The sequence below is a fragment of the Odocoileus virginianus genome, chromosome 26 (assembly GCF_023699985.2).
Source record: "Odocoileus virginianus isolate 20LAN1187 ecotype Illinois chromosome 26, Ovbor_1.2, whole genome shotgun sequence".
Taxonomy (NCBI): Eukaryota; Metazoa; Chordata; class Mammalia; order Artiodactyla; family Cervidae; genus Odocoileus; species Odocoileus virginianus.
The window spans coordinates 34,573,704-34,593,593 of record NC_069699.1 but is presented as its reverse complement, the minus strand read 5'-3'; the positions used below and the strand labels follow the sequence as shown (position 1 = coordinate 34,593,593).

Sequence of the window (19,890 nt, the reverse complement as noted above, 5' to 3'; positions counted from 1 at the left end):
TTCTTTTTGTGTCTGGCTTCTTTATTCAGTATGTGGTTCTTATGCCTATTTGTAGTTTGTTCTCTTTTTATTAGTGAGTAGTATTCCAAAGAAGAAAACCCAGTAGCCAGTAAGCACTCAGGACTATTAGTCATCAAGGAAATGCAAATTGAAAATTGCAAAAGAAATATATTTTAAAAAGACTGACCATGCCAGGTGTTGTTTTGAGGATGTAGAAAAACCAAAACTCTAATTCATGATGGTGGAAGTATAAAATGAAACAATTTCTTTGGAAAAGTATTGGGTAGTTTCTAAGAAAATTAAACTTAATCTACCCTATGACTAGGAATTCCACTCATATACCTGGAGGAATGAGTGTGTATGTGCACAAAAATACTTTTATAAAAATGTTTATGGCAGCTTTATTCATAATGGTTCAAGACTAGAAAAACCCAGATACTCATCAGTTGGACAAATTGTGGTATACACCGATGAATCATTTTTAAGGGCCTAATATGTGCAAAACACACTCTGTCTTTGTCATTTCTTGTTTCAGTGGGCCTGACACCCTCTCCTTGGGGATTTCATTTGATTCTCAGGTTCCCAAGAGTGAAGCAAGGAAGGAGCAGGGGACCCTGTGGACTGCCCAGTACCAGATACCTGCCAGCTTTCCCCAGCAGACATCACATTCCAGATTCTGGGTCACACAGTCATCAAGTTGTGTCCAATTTCATAAACATTTCCTGAACATGATACTAGACCCTGAGAGGTAGATACAAAGATAATTAAGACATAGTCCCTGTCCAGGGAAGAGTGTTGGGGAGCATGAGTCTTGAGGAGTCAGAAAGACGTGTGCTTGAACCCAGTTCTTATTAGCTGTGTGCTCTCAGCAAGCCCTGATCTCCTCATCCATGTAAGGCATCGCACAATACAAGCCATAATCTGCCAAAGAGCATTCTAAGAGATGCATGGGAAGTGCATAGTACAATGTCTGGCACTTACGAGGTTTTAAATCAATGTTATTTATTACTATTATTGTTCTATTGTACTATTACTACATTTGTTCACAATTTAGTGAAGAGGAAAGACATCAACTAATTACAAAGACCATTAGAGACATTTGAAAAGAGGTGAACTTAGCTTTGGGGTTACAGAGAGAAAGAAGCTAATATGTGCTAGAAAATTCTGGTAAGATGTCTTATAGGATTTACAGAGAGTTGAGTGTCAGCTCAGGAAACAAGATCTGCAGCTCTAACATTAATGATGAAATAATACAGTGAGAGGCAACATGATGTAATAAAAAGAGCATCAAGATTGAAACCCTCCTGCTTAAGTTTGAATCTAGGCTCATCCATTTATTAACCAGAGGATTTTGGACAAGTCATTTAACCCCTCTAAGCTTCAATTCTGTCGCTTATAAATGATGACAGTTCCTATTTCTAATGGTTATTGAGGATAAAAAATATATTTATCACACACTTAGGGCAATACCAGTTACTCACTACACAAATTTTAACAGTCACATTAACTGAGTGAGAAATTAAAGTCCCACACACACTGCTCTTCTTGGAGTGAGGCTTTGGGTTCTTTTCAAAACAGCAACAGCAGTGACCACCCTGGGACATTTGCTTTATTGTCATGACTTTTTGCAGTGGTTATGAGACTCAGGGACTCTAGCAGCCCGTTCAGCCAGGAAAATGCACACCTGCATAAAAAATGTGTGTGATCCAAGAGGTTCTGAAACAGAACTAGATTACACAGAATGTAATCCCTGGAGTTGCTGAACTTCCAGAGTCCCCAGTGAAGAAGTGAGCCCCTGAAAAGACCATAAGCTGAACCATCCAAGGCAAATGTCTTAGAACCTGACTTCTATGACTCCCTATTTAATTGGGGCTCAATAAGCAGCAGGAGAATGGAACAAAGTGTGAGAGCAAACCTGGTTTAAAAAAAAAAAAATCTCCTGTGATTACATTTTTTCTCACTCAGGCAGTTTACCAAACATCAGCACCATTTATAAAGTGCTAATCTTCTGCTGACTCAGCCGCTGAGCCCCGTGGCCACAGCCATCAGGCAGGTGGTCTGGTGCGCTACTCATTAAGTCCGCATGGAGTCGTTTGTCAAACTCCTGCTTACCAGCCACACTTTTCCTTTCCTCGAGCTGTACCTACTTCAGCACACTCAAATGTCAAAGGGTTCGACTGGCCAAGGGATGTTTTTTAAATGTTTTTTTCCTTCAGATGCTTTGACATTATGTGCAAATAGCCTAAATGCTCCATGATATTTTGAGATTCTAGTCAAGGAAAGATGATATCTTATCACCTGAACTGTCTGTAGATACTGCTACGTTTTCTTTTGTTTTGAGAATCCTAAATTTGATTCAGTCCTGAGGAAAAAGTTATCAATAAGCCTGGTTCCCAGTATTTTGCCTCCATCAGCACCATTGTCACGGTCATCGTCATCTTGCTTTCTTGCCCATTCATTGCCCTTCCCTCCTATTCCAGTCTCTGCCCTTCTCTCTGCTCCCAGGAGGCTGATTCCTCGGACTCCACCTCCCAGGCTTCCTTCCTGCTGGTTTCCTGATTGGTTTGGTCACTGGGAGACAGAGGCTGGAGATGAGAGAGTGGAGTGTTGGGGGGGGGGGGGGGGGAATATTTCTTACCCGTTCTCTTCCTGGTTTGCAGCCTGGGCTGCCTCCCTTCAATGGAGGCAATGCCAATGGACCAAGCATTCTGTCCAATGGCCCCTGCTCCAGGAATCCAGCTCTGCCTGTGCTCCATCATCCTGTGTTCCTCTCTTTGCCCCTGTAAGACAAGGGTGATAAGCCTCCCATTGTTTCTAGTCTCTGGATGCCTCGATACCCATGTTTATCTTCCTAACCAAGTCATCCCTTCATGGGTGTCTCTGGTCCTGCCAGGACCCTGATGACACATCATCTTCATGTCATCATCTCTGTGACTATTATTTATAGATTGTTCCTCATGTATCAGACACTGCTCTATTCAGAAGGCAAGTATTAGTTTACAAATGAGAAGATAGACTTAGCCATCTGAAAGATCTTATCCCAGTTAACACAGCTAGTAAGTGGCAGAGTCGGAATTCAAACTGTTCTAGAGTCTCTTTTTAAACCACTGCCAACAGTTCTGCAATACAGTCCACGTCAGAATCCTCTGGCGTGTTTGCTACAAATCCAGATTTCTCAGAAACCTTCTCAGAGCTCTCTGCTGAGGAAACCAGCTGTCTGTTTTAATGTGGGCAGTGAAGCTGGCGTGGGGTCATCACCCAAACCAAGGGAGCTAATTACATAGGTTAACTGACAAGTGGAGCAGGCTGGCGTTAAAACTCTGACCAGCAGGGGCAGCAGTAATCAGGGAGGCCAATCAAGCTCTCTTTCCGTCTGTTTTAAATGAAAATTGCTAAGGAAATTAGTCAAGAGGTAGAGGAAGGAGAGAGAAAGAAAACCATAAAGAGAAACAGGCAGTGAGTGAGTGGCATGGCCATATGCTGGAGCAGTGAGTGGTGATGCAGTAATGACAGCAGTGTCCCTGAAGCCAAGTGGAAGCTGTAATAATGACTATTCTTAGCCTCTTTTGAGCTCTAACTCCTCTCACCCATCAACTCACCAGTGATCTCAATAATTGCTGGTCATGTCTCCCCTGACCCAGACTCATTTGACTGAGCTGACATCCCCCAGCTTTTACAGAAGGAGCTCTAAGCTAACACAAGTGAAATAGCCTCCCTACTGAGCTTCCTGAATTGACTCTGTTCATTTCTCTAAACCATTATGAACAATGAAGCCAGAATGATGTGTCCAAAATGTAAATCTAAGTTTATCAGCCTCTTTACTTAAAGCTCACAAAGGGTTTCCTAGTCTCTTGACATAAGGTGAAAATTCCCTACCGTGATCTGTCAGTTGCTGTGTAATCTAGCAACCATGCCTTCTCTTCATCCTTACCTGGAGCCTCTCTCCCCGTCAGCTTCTTTGGTACAGCCACTGTGGCATTTGTTCAGTCCTTCCTGATCACCACCATCATTCCTGTCAATGGGTTTAGCACAGGCTCCCCCGTCTGTCTATAGCGTGGGTCCCCTGCCCTTTCACCTACTTCACTCCTACTTGTTCTGTGCTTAATCGCTCAGTCGTGTCCAACTCTTTGCTACCCCATGGACTGTAGCCTGCCAGGCTTCTCTGTCTATGGGGATTCTCCAGGCCAAAATACTGGAGTGGGTTACCATGTCCTTCTCCTCACTCCTACTTAGTAGCATCAACCATCAACTCCCAAGGGCTGCCTCCCTGACTTCCCTGACTGATGCCAATCTCATAGAATCCCGGATACACAGTATTGTCGTACGTGTGACTTCTTGTGTGTTACCTGGTTATTATCAGTCTTTCCCACTAAGCTCCCCAAGATCAAGATCCATGTCTGAAATTTCTCACTGTTGGGTCCCCAGTACCTTGCAGGGTGGCTGGCCCACTGCAAGCACTCAAATATTTGTTGACTGCATGCATGGTTTAATGTCTGCTTACAAATAAACAATAGAATACAGCTCTTCTACAGGAGCCACTGTTTAGTTGTCATGGAGTGAATGACACTGGTAACAGTGGGCAAGCAACTGTTGCTTAGAAAGGGCCAACACACAACAGGAGACCAGAGTATGTGTGGCTGCGTGCACAGTACTCAGGACCAAGCACTCCACTTGGAAGGGGAGCCCAATCCTCCTGCAGCCCCAACATCTACCTTAGCACCTAAGAACATGCCCAAAAGGTCAGTTGACTCTCCTTTATTGAGTTTCACTTAGGCTTGCAGGTATATTTCCAAAGAGTTACGTCCATGACCTGGCAGCCAAGATTGTGCAAGCGTGGTGCTTCTTACCCACTTCAATACATCTGTAAATTGAGTTGGAAAATTTAAGAGAACAAATTTGCAGCGTTGACTGCAAACTGAAAAGGTGATAAAATTAACACAAATGTCTTTGAGTGCCTCTTGAAAAACATTCGTAAATCAAAATTGGTAGTGATTTTGCTGTATGACATATTGTTTCAAGTATCCATGAGAGAAGGAAATGATTTCAGATCATTCAAATGTGTGGAATTATGGCTAATAAATGAAAAAATGTCTTCCTTATGTAATTCTCTTTAGGGAACCTACTTAGTTGAAAAAAAATGTTGAACACTTAATAGGTGCCAGGTATTCCACAGGGCCACGGGTAGAAGATATGGAGAATCTGCAGAACTCTTGTTTTCAAGGGCCTCACAGACTTATGGAGGAGATCGTGGCAAAATAATAATAATAATAACACAAGCTGTATTGCAAGTGTATACATGTTATACATGTATACATGTTATACATTATCTTATGAAAAGGATAATGATGGTGCAGAGTTTTTAGAAAATCAAGAGTGGAAAATCTTGGAGGATCTTCTCTGGTGCTCCAGTTGAGACTTTGCCTTTCAATGCAGGGGGTGCCAATTTGACCTATGGCCAGGGGGCTGAGGTCCCACAAGTCTTGTGGCCCAAAAAAACAAAACATAAAATAGAAATGATATTATAACCAATTCAATAAAGACTTTGAAAATTGTCCACAGTAAAATAAATTATAAAAAAAGAAGAGTGTCTTGTAGAGAAGACCATAAAAATTCCACGATATCAGAGTCCAGCTTCCTAACTTTATAAGTCAGAAACTTGAGGCCCCAAGGGTCACAGTCTCTTGACTACTTAGTGTCAAATTCCTTTCAAGCCCTTAAGTTTTACAGAAAAGAAGTTATATTTTTTTCTTTTTCATGTGACAGTTCAGAGTAGGGATTCCAAGTCTGTGGCATGCCACCATCTAGGGCCCCAGGCTGATGTAGCTTCAAGATGAGTCTTCCAAGGCGCTCCTGATAATTTCTGGGTTAATTGGCTAGAAACAGGAAAGAGCACAGAAAAGCCTGAATAGAAGGTGGTCAGTTCTCTTTTTCTATTAGAGGGCATTTGCTCACATGCTCACAAGACTACACAAAAGACTAGGCTATGTAGGCCAGCCATTGCCAAGTACTTCTTAACCATGTGACAGGGGAGAAAGGATTTTGAAAGACAGGCAGGTGCTTTGTCAGAACACTCAGTGCAAATTTACTGAAAATAATCTTTAAATCATTTTATTACCTTACTTTTGATGCTGATATCAATACCCGAACTCCCTGAATCGTTATGTTTCTTTCGTTTTGTTGGCAGCATTTCAATATCCAAACAGCTGGCTTCAATAAAAGGTAAGGCCTGGGGTGATGGAGATGTACGTGTTGCTTCTCTACCAGGAGAGCATGCCAAGAGTTAAAAATAATGGGCAGTGATATAAGAAAACTTATAGATAAATCATAAAACATTTATAATGTCCTTTTTAAACCTTTGGGAACTGAGGTCCAGTGACAGGAATTAACTCACCCAAATTTAAAGGCTGAGCTATAATAGGTGCATGAGTCCTTGACTCCTAATTCAATGTTCATCCCACGTGGCCAGATGGCTCTCCATAGGTGGCATCCACAGTGTATCCAGAGCAAGACCATCAGCATCTGATGCATGAATGTTCAGTGGTGCTCAGGATGAAGTCAATCCCCAACTGCCTCTGTTGATTGAGCAAAATATAGTGTGCCAAACTCCTGAGGTGTAAACATTTGCCTTTATAATTTCACTTTATAGGTAAACTATCTTTAGAGAGAACAATATTTTCATGGAAATAACACTGAAAGAAAAGATGCACTCATATACTTGGATCATTATCTTATTCCAGAACATGTGGCTTGTTTACAGAATAACAAGTACAGCTGGATTCCACTATATTGTAGTTATTTTCCCTAGATGGCTGGTCTCTTTCTCCAAAGGAGACACTTAATATTTTTATTTACATAAATCTTCATCTTGACAAAAATATTATTTTTGCATCATTGTAGCACAAGTTATCCATGATTTCTGTTTCACAGCTTCAGGCACTTTTTGTTAATTGTCAGTGACAAAATATCATGTCCATGACATGATGAATATGCATGACATTTCTCACATAACAATCCTCTCTGGGAGGTTGAGGGGGAATCGTAATTCTGTCATCCACACTGCCCTCCAACACACACTCACACACACATATACACACACATCATTCCTAGTATCAGACTCCTTATAGTAGACCATTGGGTCACATTTATTCTCATGCCTTAAGAAAACACAGGACAAATAGGGCTCATCTTGCCAGAATTTGTTTTATTCATTGGTAATTTTAAGTTTTATTTGGTGAAATCAGACAGGGCTAGATCATGGAATAGAAGTCAGTACCAGTCCACATTTTCTCTTCCTGTTACTTATGCCCTTGACCTTTTGGGGAAGGTAGATGGAATGACGGTTGAACACATATTTCCCTCTAGCATCCAAAGTAGATTTAGAGTCAAAAATTTGAGAAGTACTGGAGTATTGGGAAAACTATTGATCTGGCAAGAAAAGAGCAGAGATCAGTTTTTAGTTCTGCCATATACGACTGATGCAAACTTGAATAAGCCACTTTTCTCCTGTAGATCTTCTTCATTTGTAAAATACGTAGTAGTAGGAGTTCTAAACTAAGGTCATTCTGATCCCTTACAGAAATGAGAGTTGTATTTCTACTACACTAAAATATTAGGAACTCACTAAATGAAATAGTTCATGTTTAGGGTTCCACATTCCAGAATAGCTGAGGTGAAAGAGGCAGGGATGGTTCTCAAGTTCAAGTCAGTTCAGTCCAGCACACATATGCTAAGGCCTACAACATGCTAGGGCCTGGGAATGAATGCAAAGATAAATAAGATGCAATGACTGCCCTGAGGGAACATATATTCTAAAGCTGCACTGGGCAATATGATACCCACTAGCCACCTGGATATGGAACACTTGAAATGCAATTAGTTTGAACAGAAATGTGCTGTAAGTGTAAAATACATATCAGATGTAAGAGACTTAGTAGGGAAAAAAAATGTAACATCTGAATACTTTGTTCATGTTGATCACAGGCTGATGTTATATTTTGACATATTGGGTTAAATAATATATTTTAAAAATAAGTTTATCTGTTTTATTGTAATGTTTCTATGTAGCTACTTAGAAAAAATTTAATTATAATTGGGGCTTGTATTATATTTCTTTGGGACAGCACCGATGTAGAAGGAAATTGAGACAGATAAACAGAGTGTTTTAATGTGAGGGTTCAGACAAGTTTATGTTTAGGGAAGTAGAGCCCAAAGGAGGGGCATGTAGCCCAATTCCAGGGTTTGAGAATACACTGCCGGAAAAACAACGTCTAGAGGCTGTATGCATCACGGTGAGGGGCCAGACTGCCTCTATGACCTGGAGCAAGCTACTTAACCTCTCTGTGCTTCAGGTTCCTCATGCATAAAGCAGAGATGATGCTGGGACGACCTGAGCGGACGGACAGATGTAAAGATTAAATGAGTCGAATCATATATGTCCCACAAAGGAGTGGCTGGCCTACAGAGCATGGAATCCACTCATTCATTACTACTGTCCCTCAGAACTCAAACTCCAGGATTGTTCTCTTAATATTGCTTACTGCTCTCTCCCCAGAACTAGAACAGAACCTGGCAGTAAGAACTTGTTGGGAAGATAGGGTTATAAGAAACTACAGACAGATTAGTATCATTAAAGGGTAAAAGTGAGATAGAAACTAACAGGAGAGATGGACGTGAAGTGCCTGGTTTAACACCCTCTCCACCACCTCCACTCCAAAGGCAGGAGCTGATAAAAGATGCCAAAAAACAAACATCGAGCCTTTGCATTTTCAATAGCACTTCACCCTTCACAATATGCTTTCACATGTTCGCTCACAACTCCATGAGGCAGACAGGACAGGAATTAGGAGGCAACATGCTGAGTTTTACTAAGGAAAGAACTGTACCATAAAAACAGGAAACCAGAAAGCCTTGCAAAGTATCACCAGTATCGGTAGGATAACTGGAGTTCCTTGTTATCTTTTCTTTTTAATGTTTTTCTTGTTCTGTTTTTACCACAAGCATATGTTATTTTACAGTTAGGGGGAAATCCATGCTGTGTTTAAAAGAATGGAGGAGAAGGGAAAGAAGTGGGCTAGTCCAGATGGAGTCTCCCTCTCAAATGCAGGCAGAACTGAACTTCATCAGCGGATTGGGGTATCTGGTTTCCGCAGCCTCTGTGGCGATGCTCTTAGAAGGACTTATTCCAAACTGGCAGATCTTTCTGTGGCCTTTGAAGGCAGACAGACTTTGAACTCTTCCCCTGCCACTCCTGAGCAGTGTGACCTAAAGATTCTTAATCTCTCCATGTGTCAGTGTCCAATATGCAAAAGTGAGACACAAATAGCACCTACCTTTCTGGCTTTACAAAGCATTAAATAAGATTATGTTAGAAAGGCATCTGGCACATAGTAAACAAGAAAAGTGCCCGTCATTATTTTCAAGCTCACTCACAGCTTGGAAATTCACACTCCCTGCCAGAAGGGCACATTCAGGAGAGGAAGAGGTTATTGTGTCCCCTGAGAAGTCTCAGACCCAGTAGAACAGCTCATATTAAAGCCTTCTCTAGTTATTCCGAGTTATTAATAAAAAACTCAACTGGCAAAAATTCCGGAAGTGCTATTACCTCTTAAGGAATTCAGATGTTTCCTCTAAACAGTTTGTTTGTTAAAAACAAGACTATTTATACACAGAGTTTATTTTTTAGCCACTTAAATTCAAGATTACCATAGCATAGCTCCCCACCCATTCAAACACATACATCTCTACTGAGGAAAGGCAGACATGAGCTACAAGAAATATGCCATCTCCTTTGTGTTTTGATGAGCAGGAAAATCCTGGCTAACTGAGGACAATCTGAGTTTTAAAAACGGGTTTCAAGATGTGGCAGAAGTGAAGGGAAGAACTGGATAAGGATAGGAGGAGAACGAGCTCCACATAGAACCCAAAGACACAGAGAACTTTCTGAGGCTGGAATAGTAGGCTAGATGAAGGGCCAGCCACTGGATGAGCAGACAGAAGCCATAGGTCAGAATGAGACTGAGGATCAGAAGCCAAAGAGGAAATCAAGGTAGAAGAGGCTGAGGATACAGATTCCACAGACATTTATTGAATAAATATTTGTGATGAACTTCCTGTATGCTAGGCACTTCTCTAAGTGCTGAAGAATCCACAGGCAAGACATCTCTGTCTTCATGAGGCTTATGTTTTCAACATGAAAACATAGATTCAACTGTCAACTGTCACTCAGCAAGATCAGATCCTGTCTTCATCTATAAAATGGTATAATGAATGGACGGGCACACTGTGTTCGTGGGTTGGAAGCGTCAACCTCATGAAGACGTCAGTTCTCCCCAAGTTGCTCTCTAACTTCAATGAAATGCCACAAAATTCAGGTTTTTTTTGAAAACAGATAAGCTTATTCTAAACTTTATGTGGAAAAGAGAAAGCCCTAAAATAGCCAAAATAATTTTGGAAAAGAAGACAGTGGGAGGAATCTTCAGTGTCAAGGCTTACAAGATAGCTACAGGCATCAAAATAGTATGAGGCTGACAGAGGAATAAATACATAGTTCAGTGAAACAGAATAAGGGACCTAGAAATTGACTCACGCTAATATGCTCTACTGATTTTTGACCAAAGTGCAAAAATAATTCAACAAAGTAAGGACAGAGTTTTTAAGAGTTGGTACTGAAACAATTGGTCATCCATAGGTTACAAAAAATACGCCGCTATCCAAGTCTCATATCTTACACACAAATTAACTGAACATGAATCATGGATTTAAATGTAGAACACAAAATTATAAAATGTTTAATTATACCTAGGGCAAATCTTTCAGCAGAGGAAAAATTGATAAATTTGTCTTGATAAAAATAAAAAAACTTCTCCTTCACGAAAGACTCCATTGAAGAATAAAAACACAATATAAAGACAGGGAGAAAATATTTGCATATCACATATGCTAAAAAAGACTTGTATCTTGAAAACTTTAAAACTCTCAAACCTCAAAAATCATTTTTAATTCAGTTAGAAAGTGAGCAAAATCCATGAACAGATCTGAACAGATAAATGTTTCACTGAGGAAGATATACAGATGGCAAATAAACACATGAAAAGACATTTAGCATCATTAGCCATTAGGAAATACAATTTAAAACCACAGTGAGATGTCACTATGCATATATCAGCATGGCTAAAATAATAAATAATGACCATCCTGAATGCTGGCAAAGATAAAGGAAAGCTGGATCCCTCATACATTGCTGTGTGTGTGCTTAGTCACTCAGTTTTGTCTGACTCTTTGTGACCACATGGACTATATATAGACCACCAGACTCCTCTGTCCATGAGGATTCTCCAGGGGATCTTCCCAACCCAGGGATCAAGCCCAGGTCTCCCACATTGCAGGTGGATTCTTTACCATCTGAGCCACCAGAGAAGCCCATGGACCTGTAAAATGGTATAGCCACTATGGAAAACAGTTTCAGTTCAGTTCAGTTGCTCAGTCGTGTCCGACTCTTTGTGACTCCATGAATTGCAGCACACCAAGCCTCCCTGTCCATCACCAACTCCCGGAGTTTACCCAAACTCATGCCCATCGAGTCAGTGATGCCACCCAGCCATCTCATCCTGTCGTCCCCTTCTCCTCCTGCCCCCAATCCCTCCCAGCATCAGGGTCTTTTCCAATGAGTCAACTCTTCGCATGAGGTGGCCAAAGTACTGGAGTTCAGCTTCAGTATGAGTCCTTCCAATGAACACCCAGGACTGATCTTTAGGATGGACTGGTTGGATCTCCATGCAGTCCAAGGGACTCTCAAGAGTCTTCTCCAACACCACAGTTTAAAAACATCAATTCTTTGGCACTATGGTTTCTTAAAAACAAGAAATGGGCCTATCATATAACCCAGCAATTGTATTCTTGGGCATTTTTTCCAAGGAAATAGAAATCGTGTCTATATAGTAACTTGCATACAAATGTTCTTACAAGCTTTATTTATAATAGCCAAAAACTGTAAATATCCAAGATATTCTGCAGTGGAGGCCAACACCTTGATTAGAGTGCTTTGGCAGATGTTTATGGACAGAAATTATAGCTTCACCATTTGGTCTGAATTCTGTTCAGAGATACAGTAAAAATTGAGAAGGTCCACACACTCTTTCCCTTCACCCATTCCTCTTAACTATTGTCCTTCCATTTAACTTTAGTTGGGAAAAAAAAAACAACTAAATTTTTCAATGCCTTCTCTTTAACCATTGAAGAAAATTCTGATTCCTTTCCATCACCTAGGAGTTCACCATGGTCTAGCCCTTACCCACTTTTCTAACCAAATACTTGAAGCTTCTAGACTCCAGTCACAACTGTCCTTTCAGCTCCTCTAGTGCCATACTCCTGACCTGAGCCTTCACATATGGGGCTTCCTGAGCCTGGAACTCTGAACACCACCCTTATCTCAGGCTGATCCATTCTACCCTTTACTGACAGGTCCTTCCTCTCATATTGGTCTTAGCTTAAATAATAATCTACCTAGAGATGCCTCAAGACCACCTGTATATATCAGTACTTTTTCTCCCAGACCCACTCTGTAATTTTCTGTTTTTTTCTGTCTTTATACCTTCTTTGCCTCATACATCATCTGTTGTAAATTTGCATCATATATGTGTATATAGAGAAACAATTATAAATATATATATATATATATATATATAACAAACCCATATGCGTGCATCCATATCCTCTTGATTACTGTTTTTTATCCCACTAGATTATGAGATCAATGAGGGCAGAGGCCACTTCTGATTGTGTCTGAGCAGCTCAGGAATTACCAGGAGCACAGTAAGTGCTCCATACAGAAGTCAGTGTTCAGACTGATCATTTTTCTTTGAATCCACGATTGTTGCACATTACCTGGGCAAAAAGCTATTGGATTTTGTTTTTCTCTTTTTTTCTTCCTGTTCATTCATTCAACAGCATTTAATGGCACCTGCAGAGAAGACTTTTGAGAGTCCCTCGAACTGTAACAAGATCAAACCAGTCAATCCTAAGGAAAATCAGTCGTGAATATTAATTGGAAGGACTGCTATTGAAGCTGAAACTCTAATACTTTGACCACCTGATTCGAAGAACTGACTTATTTGAAAAGACCCTGATACTGGGAAAGATTGAGGGCAGGAGGAGAAGGGAAAGACAGAGGATGAGATGGTTGGATGGCACCACCAACTTGATGGACACAAGTTTGAGTAAGCTCTGGGAGTTGGTGATGGACAGGGAGCCCTGGTGTGCTTCAGTCCATGGGGTTGCAGAGTTGGACATGCCTGAGCAACTGAACTGAACTGAACTGATGCTGTAGCTGAAGTTCCAATACTTTGGCCACCTGATGCGAAGAGCCGACCCATTGGAAAAGACAATGATGCTAAGAAAGATTGAAGGCAGGAGGAGGAGGGGGCAACAGAGGATGAAATTGTTGGATGGCATCACCAATGCAATGGAATTTGAGCAAACTCTGAGAGATAGTGAAGGACAGGAAAGCCTGGCATGCTGCAGTCCATGGGATTACAAAGAGTCGAACATGACTTAGCGACTAAACAACTACTACATAGCAGGCATTTTTGCTGGTCACTGGGAGTATAGTGATTAAAAAAAAATATGATCTGTGACCTCATGGAGCCTGCATTTCAGTTTGAAAGAAAGATGATCAAACATGCAATAAATATAAGATGGGAGAAATTCTATAATAGAGGATGTACTAAGGGCTGAGGGAACAGAGAGGCTGAGTTTTCTTCACTGAACCTTATGTAGTTCTCAGGTGTCACTGTGTGTTCCCCACTGAAAAGGGCTGAGTTAGCACCACACTTTAAACCAGAGAAACCAGCTGGGAAGACCACTGTGACTGAGGCCCTGATCCAAAGAGATCCCTTATCTATCATGATATCAGAGAACTTGTTCTGGATATCATTCTCCTTTCCCACACTGGCCTGTGTGATGCTCTGACACAGAATATAAACTCCACAAGAGAAGGACTTTGTCTTACTCAATGAAGTTTCGTCTTAATGCCAGGGACTGAGCCAAACACATAGTAGATGTTCTGTAAATATTTGTTGGCTAACTAAATGAAATTACACATCAGAAAACCAAGGCTTAGAGAGCTCAGGTGTTTTCCCAAGGTCATATGGCAAGCAGGGGCTAAATCTCATCCTGATTCTACTAATTTTATTTGCTACTGAAGGGACTTTTGTTCTCCATTATTTAAAGGTCCAGGATCAAACACTGGATGTGTTCCACCCTCAGGTGGCAAAAAGCCAAAGGTCAGGATCACATTGACACACACCTTCCAGCGCTGTTCCCCAGGTTCCCCTGGAAGGAGGAGCCTGATGGTTGGGAGGGTCATTTCTAACCTAGGCTACACGGTTGTACATTTCTCCTCTCACAGCTCTACGCAAGGGCTCAGATCTGGAAAAAGCCATCGCCACCGTCGCTCTGGTTTTCAGAAACTCTTCTGACCCTGATGGTAGACTCGGAAAAGCTACTGCCAAAAATCTGCTACAAACCCAGTTTAAGAATTTCACAGAGGTGAGACAATTAACAGGCACCAAGAAATGTGAGCCATACCATGACAGCTGGCATGAAAGAGTAAAACAGAGGGGCCATTTTGGGCTTGGTGGTCAAAAAAGAGCTCCTGGAAAATTAAGGTATAGCTGTGATCTGAAAAAATGAGATTAAGAGTGATCTAGGGGTGAGGGCATTCCAAGTAGGGAATCTCATGTAAAGCATGCCAAAGACATCTGAGGTCCAGTAAGTATTAGTGAGAAGCAGCAGGGAAGTAAGCGCAGTGATGGAGGAAGCCAGGCAGGTGGTGAGAAGTCGTGTCTTGCAAAGGCATAGCCGGTGAGCAGGAGGAAGCCAGGGATGGTTTCTTAGTTCCTGAGGAAGAAATCACACCAGCTGCAGTAGGAGGTGAGACTCCATGAGGGTGGGGAGTGAGGCAAAGAAGAGAGGAACTGTGCGGAAGGAATCCAAACACAAGAAGATGTTGGTCTGGACTAAGGTGACAAGTATAAGGGGCCTTTGGAAGGTGGAGTGAACAGGATCTGCTGTGAGGGTTGAAGAATCAGGGGAGGTGGGGGGGTGCGGGGAGCCAATAATGATATGTCAGTTCTGACTGTGGGAAGAAACGGGTGGTGGATCCATTTTCAGAGAAGAGAAAGACTAGAGAAGAAGCAGATTGGAGGTGGTCTGGGAGGTGGGGGCAGGTGATGAGTTCTGTCAGCTTGGGTCAAGCTTAAGGTGTCCTTGAAACTTTAAAGTTGATAAACTCAGACAGCAATAGGGTGTGTCAGCAGAATGGTCAGAATAGAGATCTGTATTAAGTGAGTGACCAGAGGGAGGGACCTAAATCATCTAGAGGCATCTTTCTCAAACCTCAGTCACTTGATACTCTCTTCAGTACTTTTTTTAAAAGTATTTATTTTTATTTGGGTGCACCAAGTCTTAGTAGCAGCATGTGGGATCTAGTTTCCCAACCAGAGATTGAACCCAGGCCCTCTGCATTGTGAATGTGGAGTCTTAGCCACTGGACCACCAGGAAAGTTCCCTATCTTCAGTGTTTTTCCTGTATCTGCCTATAGCCTGTATTAAAATTTACTTAGAACTTTTTAAGTTAACACTCTACTTAAAATTATTTTATAAAGAAACTTGATCACTCTTCTAAATGTAAATTCAGTGAGTGGAAGTGGATGATAGTAAAAAACATAGATGACTGTACGTTCTTATCTAATATTATTCCCACATCAGCTAAAATCACATCACATTCTACCAGCAGTATGAATTCAAACTTCAGAAAATAGTAGCCTTGGGACAACAGGTAAGAAGAAAAGAGGGCCTCATGCTGAACCTAAACCACCAACATTTAATGGTAGGCAGAGAGAGAAAAAACCTAAAAGGAAACAGTCTCTCAGGTTCTATGTGTATTCTGAAATACGTAAAAGAGAAGTTCCTTTAAAATATAAATATGTATATTATATTTTAGCGTACTATAGTTACATAAGGTGCTATCGACTGGGAAGTCTGGGTCAAAGGTACAGCTTCCTAGGATTATTTCCAAAGAGTATGTGTGAAGTGTTTTTTGGTTGTTTTTTTTTTTTATTCCACAAATAAGTGATTTTTTAAAAAGCCTGTTTCATAGAAACAGTGAACAGAATGGTGGTTGCCAGGAGCTGGGGGAAAGGGGTGATTTAGGTCAAAGGGTACACATTTCCAGCTATAAGAAGAATAATTTCTGAAGCTCTCACTGACAGTGTGATGACTCTAGTTAGTAATAAGGTACTGCATACTTGAGAGTCTCTGAGAGTAAGTCTTAAGCATTGTCACCACACACATACACACACGTTAATTCTGTGCGAGGAGATGGATCTGTTAATTATCTTGATCTTGGTAATCATTCCACAATGCATATGTATCATATCATCACATTGTACACTTTAAATATATATGGTTATATTTGTCATTGTTCCACAATAAAGTAGAAAAAGAGCTTGTGCATGTGTGTGTGTGTGAAAAGGAGACAGAGACTCCCATGTGAGACACAGAAAAATGACTGAAAAGAAATGTTAATAATAGTTAGCTATCTTTAGGTAATAGGATAAAGGGTTATTTTTACATTCTTCTGTTTTGTTTTTTGTTTTTTCTGTATGTCCAATATTAAACACATTGTTTTTGCAATAAATTTTTTTTAAAAAGCTATTTTTTTTCAGCCAGAAACATCAGATAAGATTTGACAAGAGATCCAAAGTTCTGGGGAATCTTTACAGAGAGGGTGGGAGAGCAAATTGTATATCATCAGTTTGCATCAGAGGCCAAAAAAAATGACAAATCTCAGAGAGAAAAAGAACACTGCATGTACTTGGCAAGTCCTCAGTGAGCTTTTGACAAGTGTGAGAATGAGGACCTAGTGGATGAGTCTCATCCTGATGTGATCCACTATCCCTCTGAGAACATCAGAGGAAAAGAATTAAAACCAAAGTCGCCAGGAAAGACATCTCAGCCTCGTGCCCCTCAGTGTAAACTAAACCCAGGAAAGGCAACTGATTCCAGGCTCTCTAGCAGCAGACTCAGCCAGATCACAGGGCAATGCCACCCTCTCCTCCAGAAGAGAGTAGAGACATATTTCAGGGGCTTGGGGGGACTGCTCATCCCTACCCGCCTCAGTCTCAGCGGTCCCACTGAGCAGTCCCACTGCCAGACATGCAGTGTCATGGCACGATGTGTCTCGGACCAACTTCCCTCTGCCCTGTGAGAGTGCCAAAGGCAGGCACAGCGTAGGAGTCTCCGTAACCAACTGGGCTTCCTCCTAAATCCTCACACAGGGTTCCCTGGGAAACTGAGCTGGACCTTCCGGCTGAGTCCAGGGTCTGAAAGGAACATGTCCTTCCTCATAAGCCTAAACATAATTTGGGGGATCTTATTTCTCCCCCTATAGTCAGTCAGAGATAATAAAACTGAGCACCTAAATGCACTGCTAAGAAGATACAAAAGCAAGATGGCAGGTTAGGCCCCAAAAAGACTGGACCTCCATCAGCTCCGTGCTCTTAAAATGCACAGCAAAAAGAGAGGATCTCCAGCCGTCTCTGACCTGGGGGTAAACAGCATGGTTCACACTGGTCGAGGGCCACTCACTCTGAGAGAGGCAGACATAGGTCCTTTCACCTTCACTGTTAAGTGTCGCCTCTTGAGGAACAGCCTAGAAAACATGAAAGGTCTTAAGCCTGTGAGAGGAATGTATCATCACTCCGGAAGTGCCTTAGTCATTGCTGCAGTGAGCTTTTTTACAGCCAGCACATGGGTGAGGGTTTGGGGTTAAACTAAATGCAGTGAATCAAATGACCTTAATGTTTTTTATGCCACTTGGGAAGATATTTCACAAGCTGTTCTTGGAACTGAAAAGTTTTTCCATTTATTTGCTTTTCACAGGTTTTCCTTCAATCTGTTTCTGAGGTTTGATGAACTTTGGTTTGATTTATGATCAAGCTAAGCGCTGAACAATCTTTCAAAGCACATACTTTCTTTTAGCATATTTTACTTCATTTTTATGGATAATCAAACTCAGTAGATCACATGGTGGATACCTCCAATGACAAAAGGATTGTAATTTGAAAATCAGAAAGCATAACAGTAACTGTATTTGTAGAGAGGTAGTATAGCTTAGCAGTTGAGTGAGGACTCCAGAATCAGGTATCCAATGCAATGAATCCTGGTTCCACGCTCATAGCTGTCTGTGATGATGTGGTGTTATTTGCTCAGTCATGTCTGACTCTTCATGACCCTGTGGACTGTAGCTTGCCAGGCTGTTCTGTCCATGAATTTCTCTGGGCAAGAATACTGTAGTGGATAGCCATTCACTTCTCCAGGGGATCTTCCTGACACAGGGATCGAACCTAGATCTCCTGCATTTCAGGCAGATTCTATTACCATCTGAGCCACCAGGGAAGTTTGGGGCAAATTACTTTATTCTCAGTGAGTCTCTGGCCTTGCATTGTAGGGTGGGAAAATAATACGTATTCAATAAGGTCACTGTGAGCACTCAGATAACCCATGAAAAGATTTAACACAGTGCTTGACTAGTAGTGCTGGTAGCAACTTGACATATTGTTAATAACATGTTTACTATTGCTTATTATCTAAAAACCAAGGCAGCACAATGAATTAGGCTTTTTACTTTTCATTCTTACAGGGGCAAGAAACCAAAGCAAGGTACAAAGACCTCCTTTCTGAACTTGACGAACACACAGAGAATAAGCTGGATTTTGAGGATTTCATGGTCTTACTGTTAAGCATCAGTATAATGTCAGATTTGCTCCAAAATATATGGAGTGTAAAAATTACACAATAATCAGCTTTAAATATATAGTTAGGCAAATTAATGGCAAAAGACAATGTTAAATGATTTAAAAGTTTTTCATTTTATTTTTGATCAATTGAAGGTACTGATCATGCACCTGGGGTTGCCTCGGGTGGGTATGATTGCTAATATTCAGACCCATTGTCACTACAGAAATCTATGTACACTCTTCAGGAATATTTAAGTAATATGATATATAAAAATAATATGATATAATCTCTGATGTTATATAATATAATAGGTTTGATACCACCAAATATTGCATTGCTTTTGCTGTGTCAGTATGTCTTAGAGCACTTCCCTTATGATCACTGAGCCCCTCACTCATTCATTCATCAAACAATGTGTATTGCGCTTCTACTTGATGGTATTGCTAAGGACAAAGTAATGAACCAATCTCTGCCCTCATACATGCCTGCCAGAGTCTTAGCAGAAGAGACAGACTGTGAACATTTTATCAATTTCTTATACAATATAATTATAATTGTGATAAGGGCTACAAGGCTGAAAAAGTTGTTATCGTGTGATTTGGGATCAAAGGTCAGAGAAGCTGTACTGGCCTTCTGCAAAAGGCAAAATTGTAAGAGGAAGAAAACAGATCAGCGGCTGCCAGGACTGTGGGTAGGACATGGAGTTGTCCACAGATGGGCAAGAGGGCACTTTTAGGGGGGTGGAGGTGTTCCATAGCTTGATTGTGGTGATGGGTACATGACTGCACACATTTGTCAAACTCTTAGAACTGCACACGCAAAACGGGGGTGAAGTTTACTTTATGTGAATTCTGCCTATATATGACTTAAAACCCCCTAGATCCCAATATCTTTATAAATTCTGGCCATGATTTAACCAACAATTCCTTGAGAAGATGATCTAAAAATGGTCATGTCCTCAGGACACACATTCCCTGTGGCTATACCTGAATTCCTGAGTTTAAATTATACACACACATCAGTCAATGCCTAAATCTTTGAGATAGACTTTCACCAGGACTTTAAGTCATTCCAGAATTATTGTAACTTCCT

General features: G+C 41.1%; 2 protein-coding genes across 4 annotated transcripts in view; both read left to right on the top strand.

Moving 5' to 3' along the window:
• Positions 1–19,890, top strand: part of SYNPR (synaptoporin) — a 378,090-nt gene that overhangs the window by 301,001 nt on the left and 57,199 nt on the right. The window contains exon 7 of one of the 3 annotated variants that reach the window (XM_070455756.1): positions 579–741. The exons of the other annotated variants lie outside the window; for them this stretch is intronic. Coding sequence (XP_070311857.1) covers positions 579–726 — 148 coding nt within the window. The 3' untranslated portion in view covers positions 727–741. Of the gene's footprint in view, positions 1–578; positions 742–19,890 lie in introns of those variants that run through there. 3 annotated transcript variants of the gene reach the window in all.
• SNTN (sentan, cilia apical structure protein) lies at positions 756–19,125 on the top strand. The gene is made up of 4 exons (XM_020887046.2): positions 756–4,739; positions 6,185–6,219; positions 14,405–14,544; positions 18,701–19,125. The coding sequence occupies exons 1-4, from the start codon at positions 4,561–4,563 to the stop codon at positions 18,857–18,859; spliced, it is 513 nt and encodes a 170-aa protein (XP_020742705.1). The 5' UTR covers positions 756–4,560; the 3' UTR covers positions 18,860–19,125.

What these genes read in the sequence shown, in the direction of transcription:
- SNTN (XM_020887046.2), top strand. Translation starts at nt 4,561, where the DNA reads ATGACACTGGTAACAGTGGGCAAGCAACTGTTGCTTAGAAAGGGCCAA. An exon ending in CCTAAGAACATGCCCAAAAG is followed by an intron (nt 4,740 to 6,184) that starts GTCAGTTGACTC and finishes TTTTGTTGGCAG; the next exon opens with CATTTCAATATCCAAACAGC. An exon ending in AGTTTAAGAATTTCACAGAG is followed by an intron (nt 14,545 to 18,700) that starts GTGAGACAATTA and finishes TCATTCTTACAG; the next exon opens with GGGCAAGAAACCAAAGCAAG.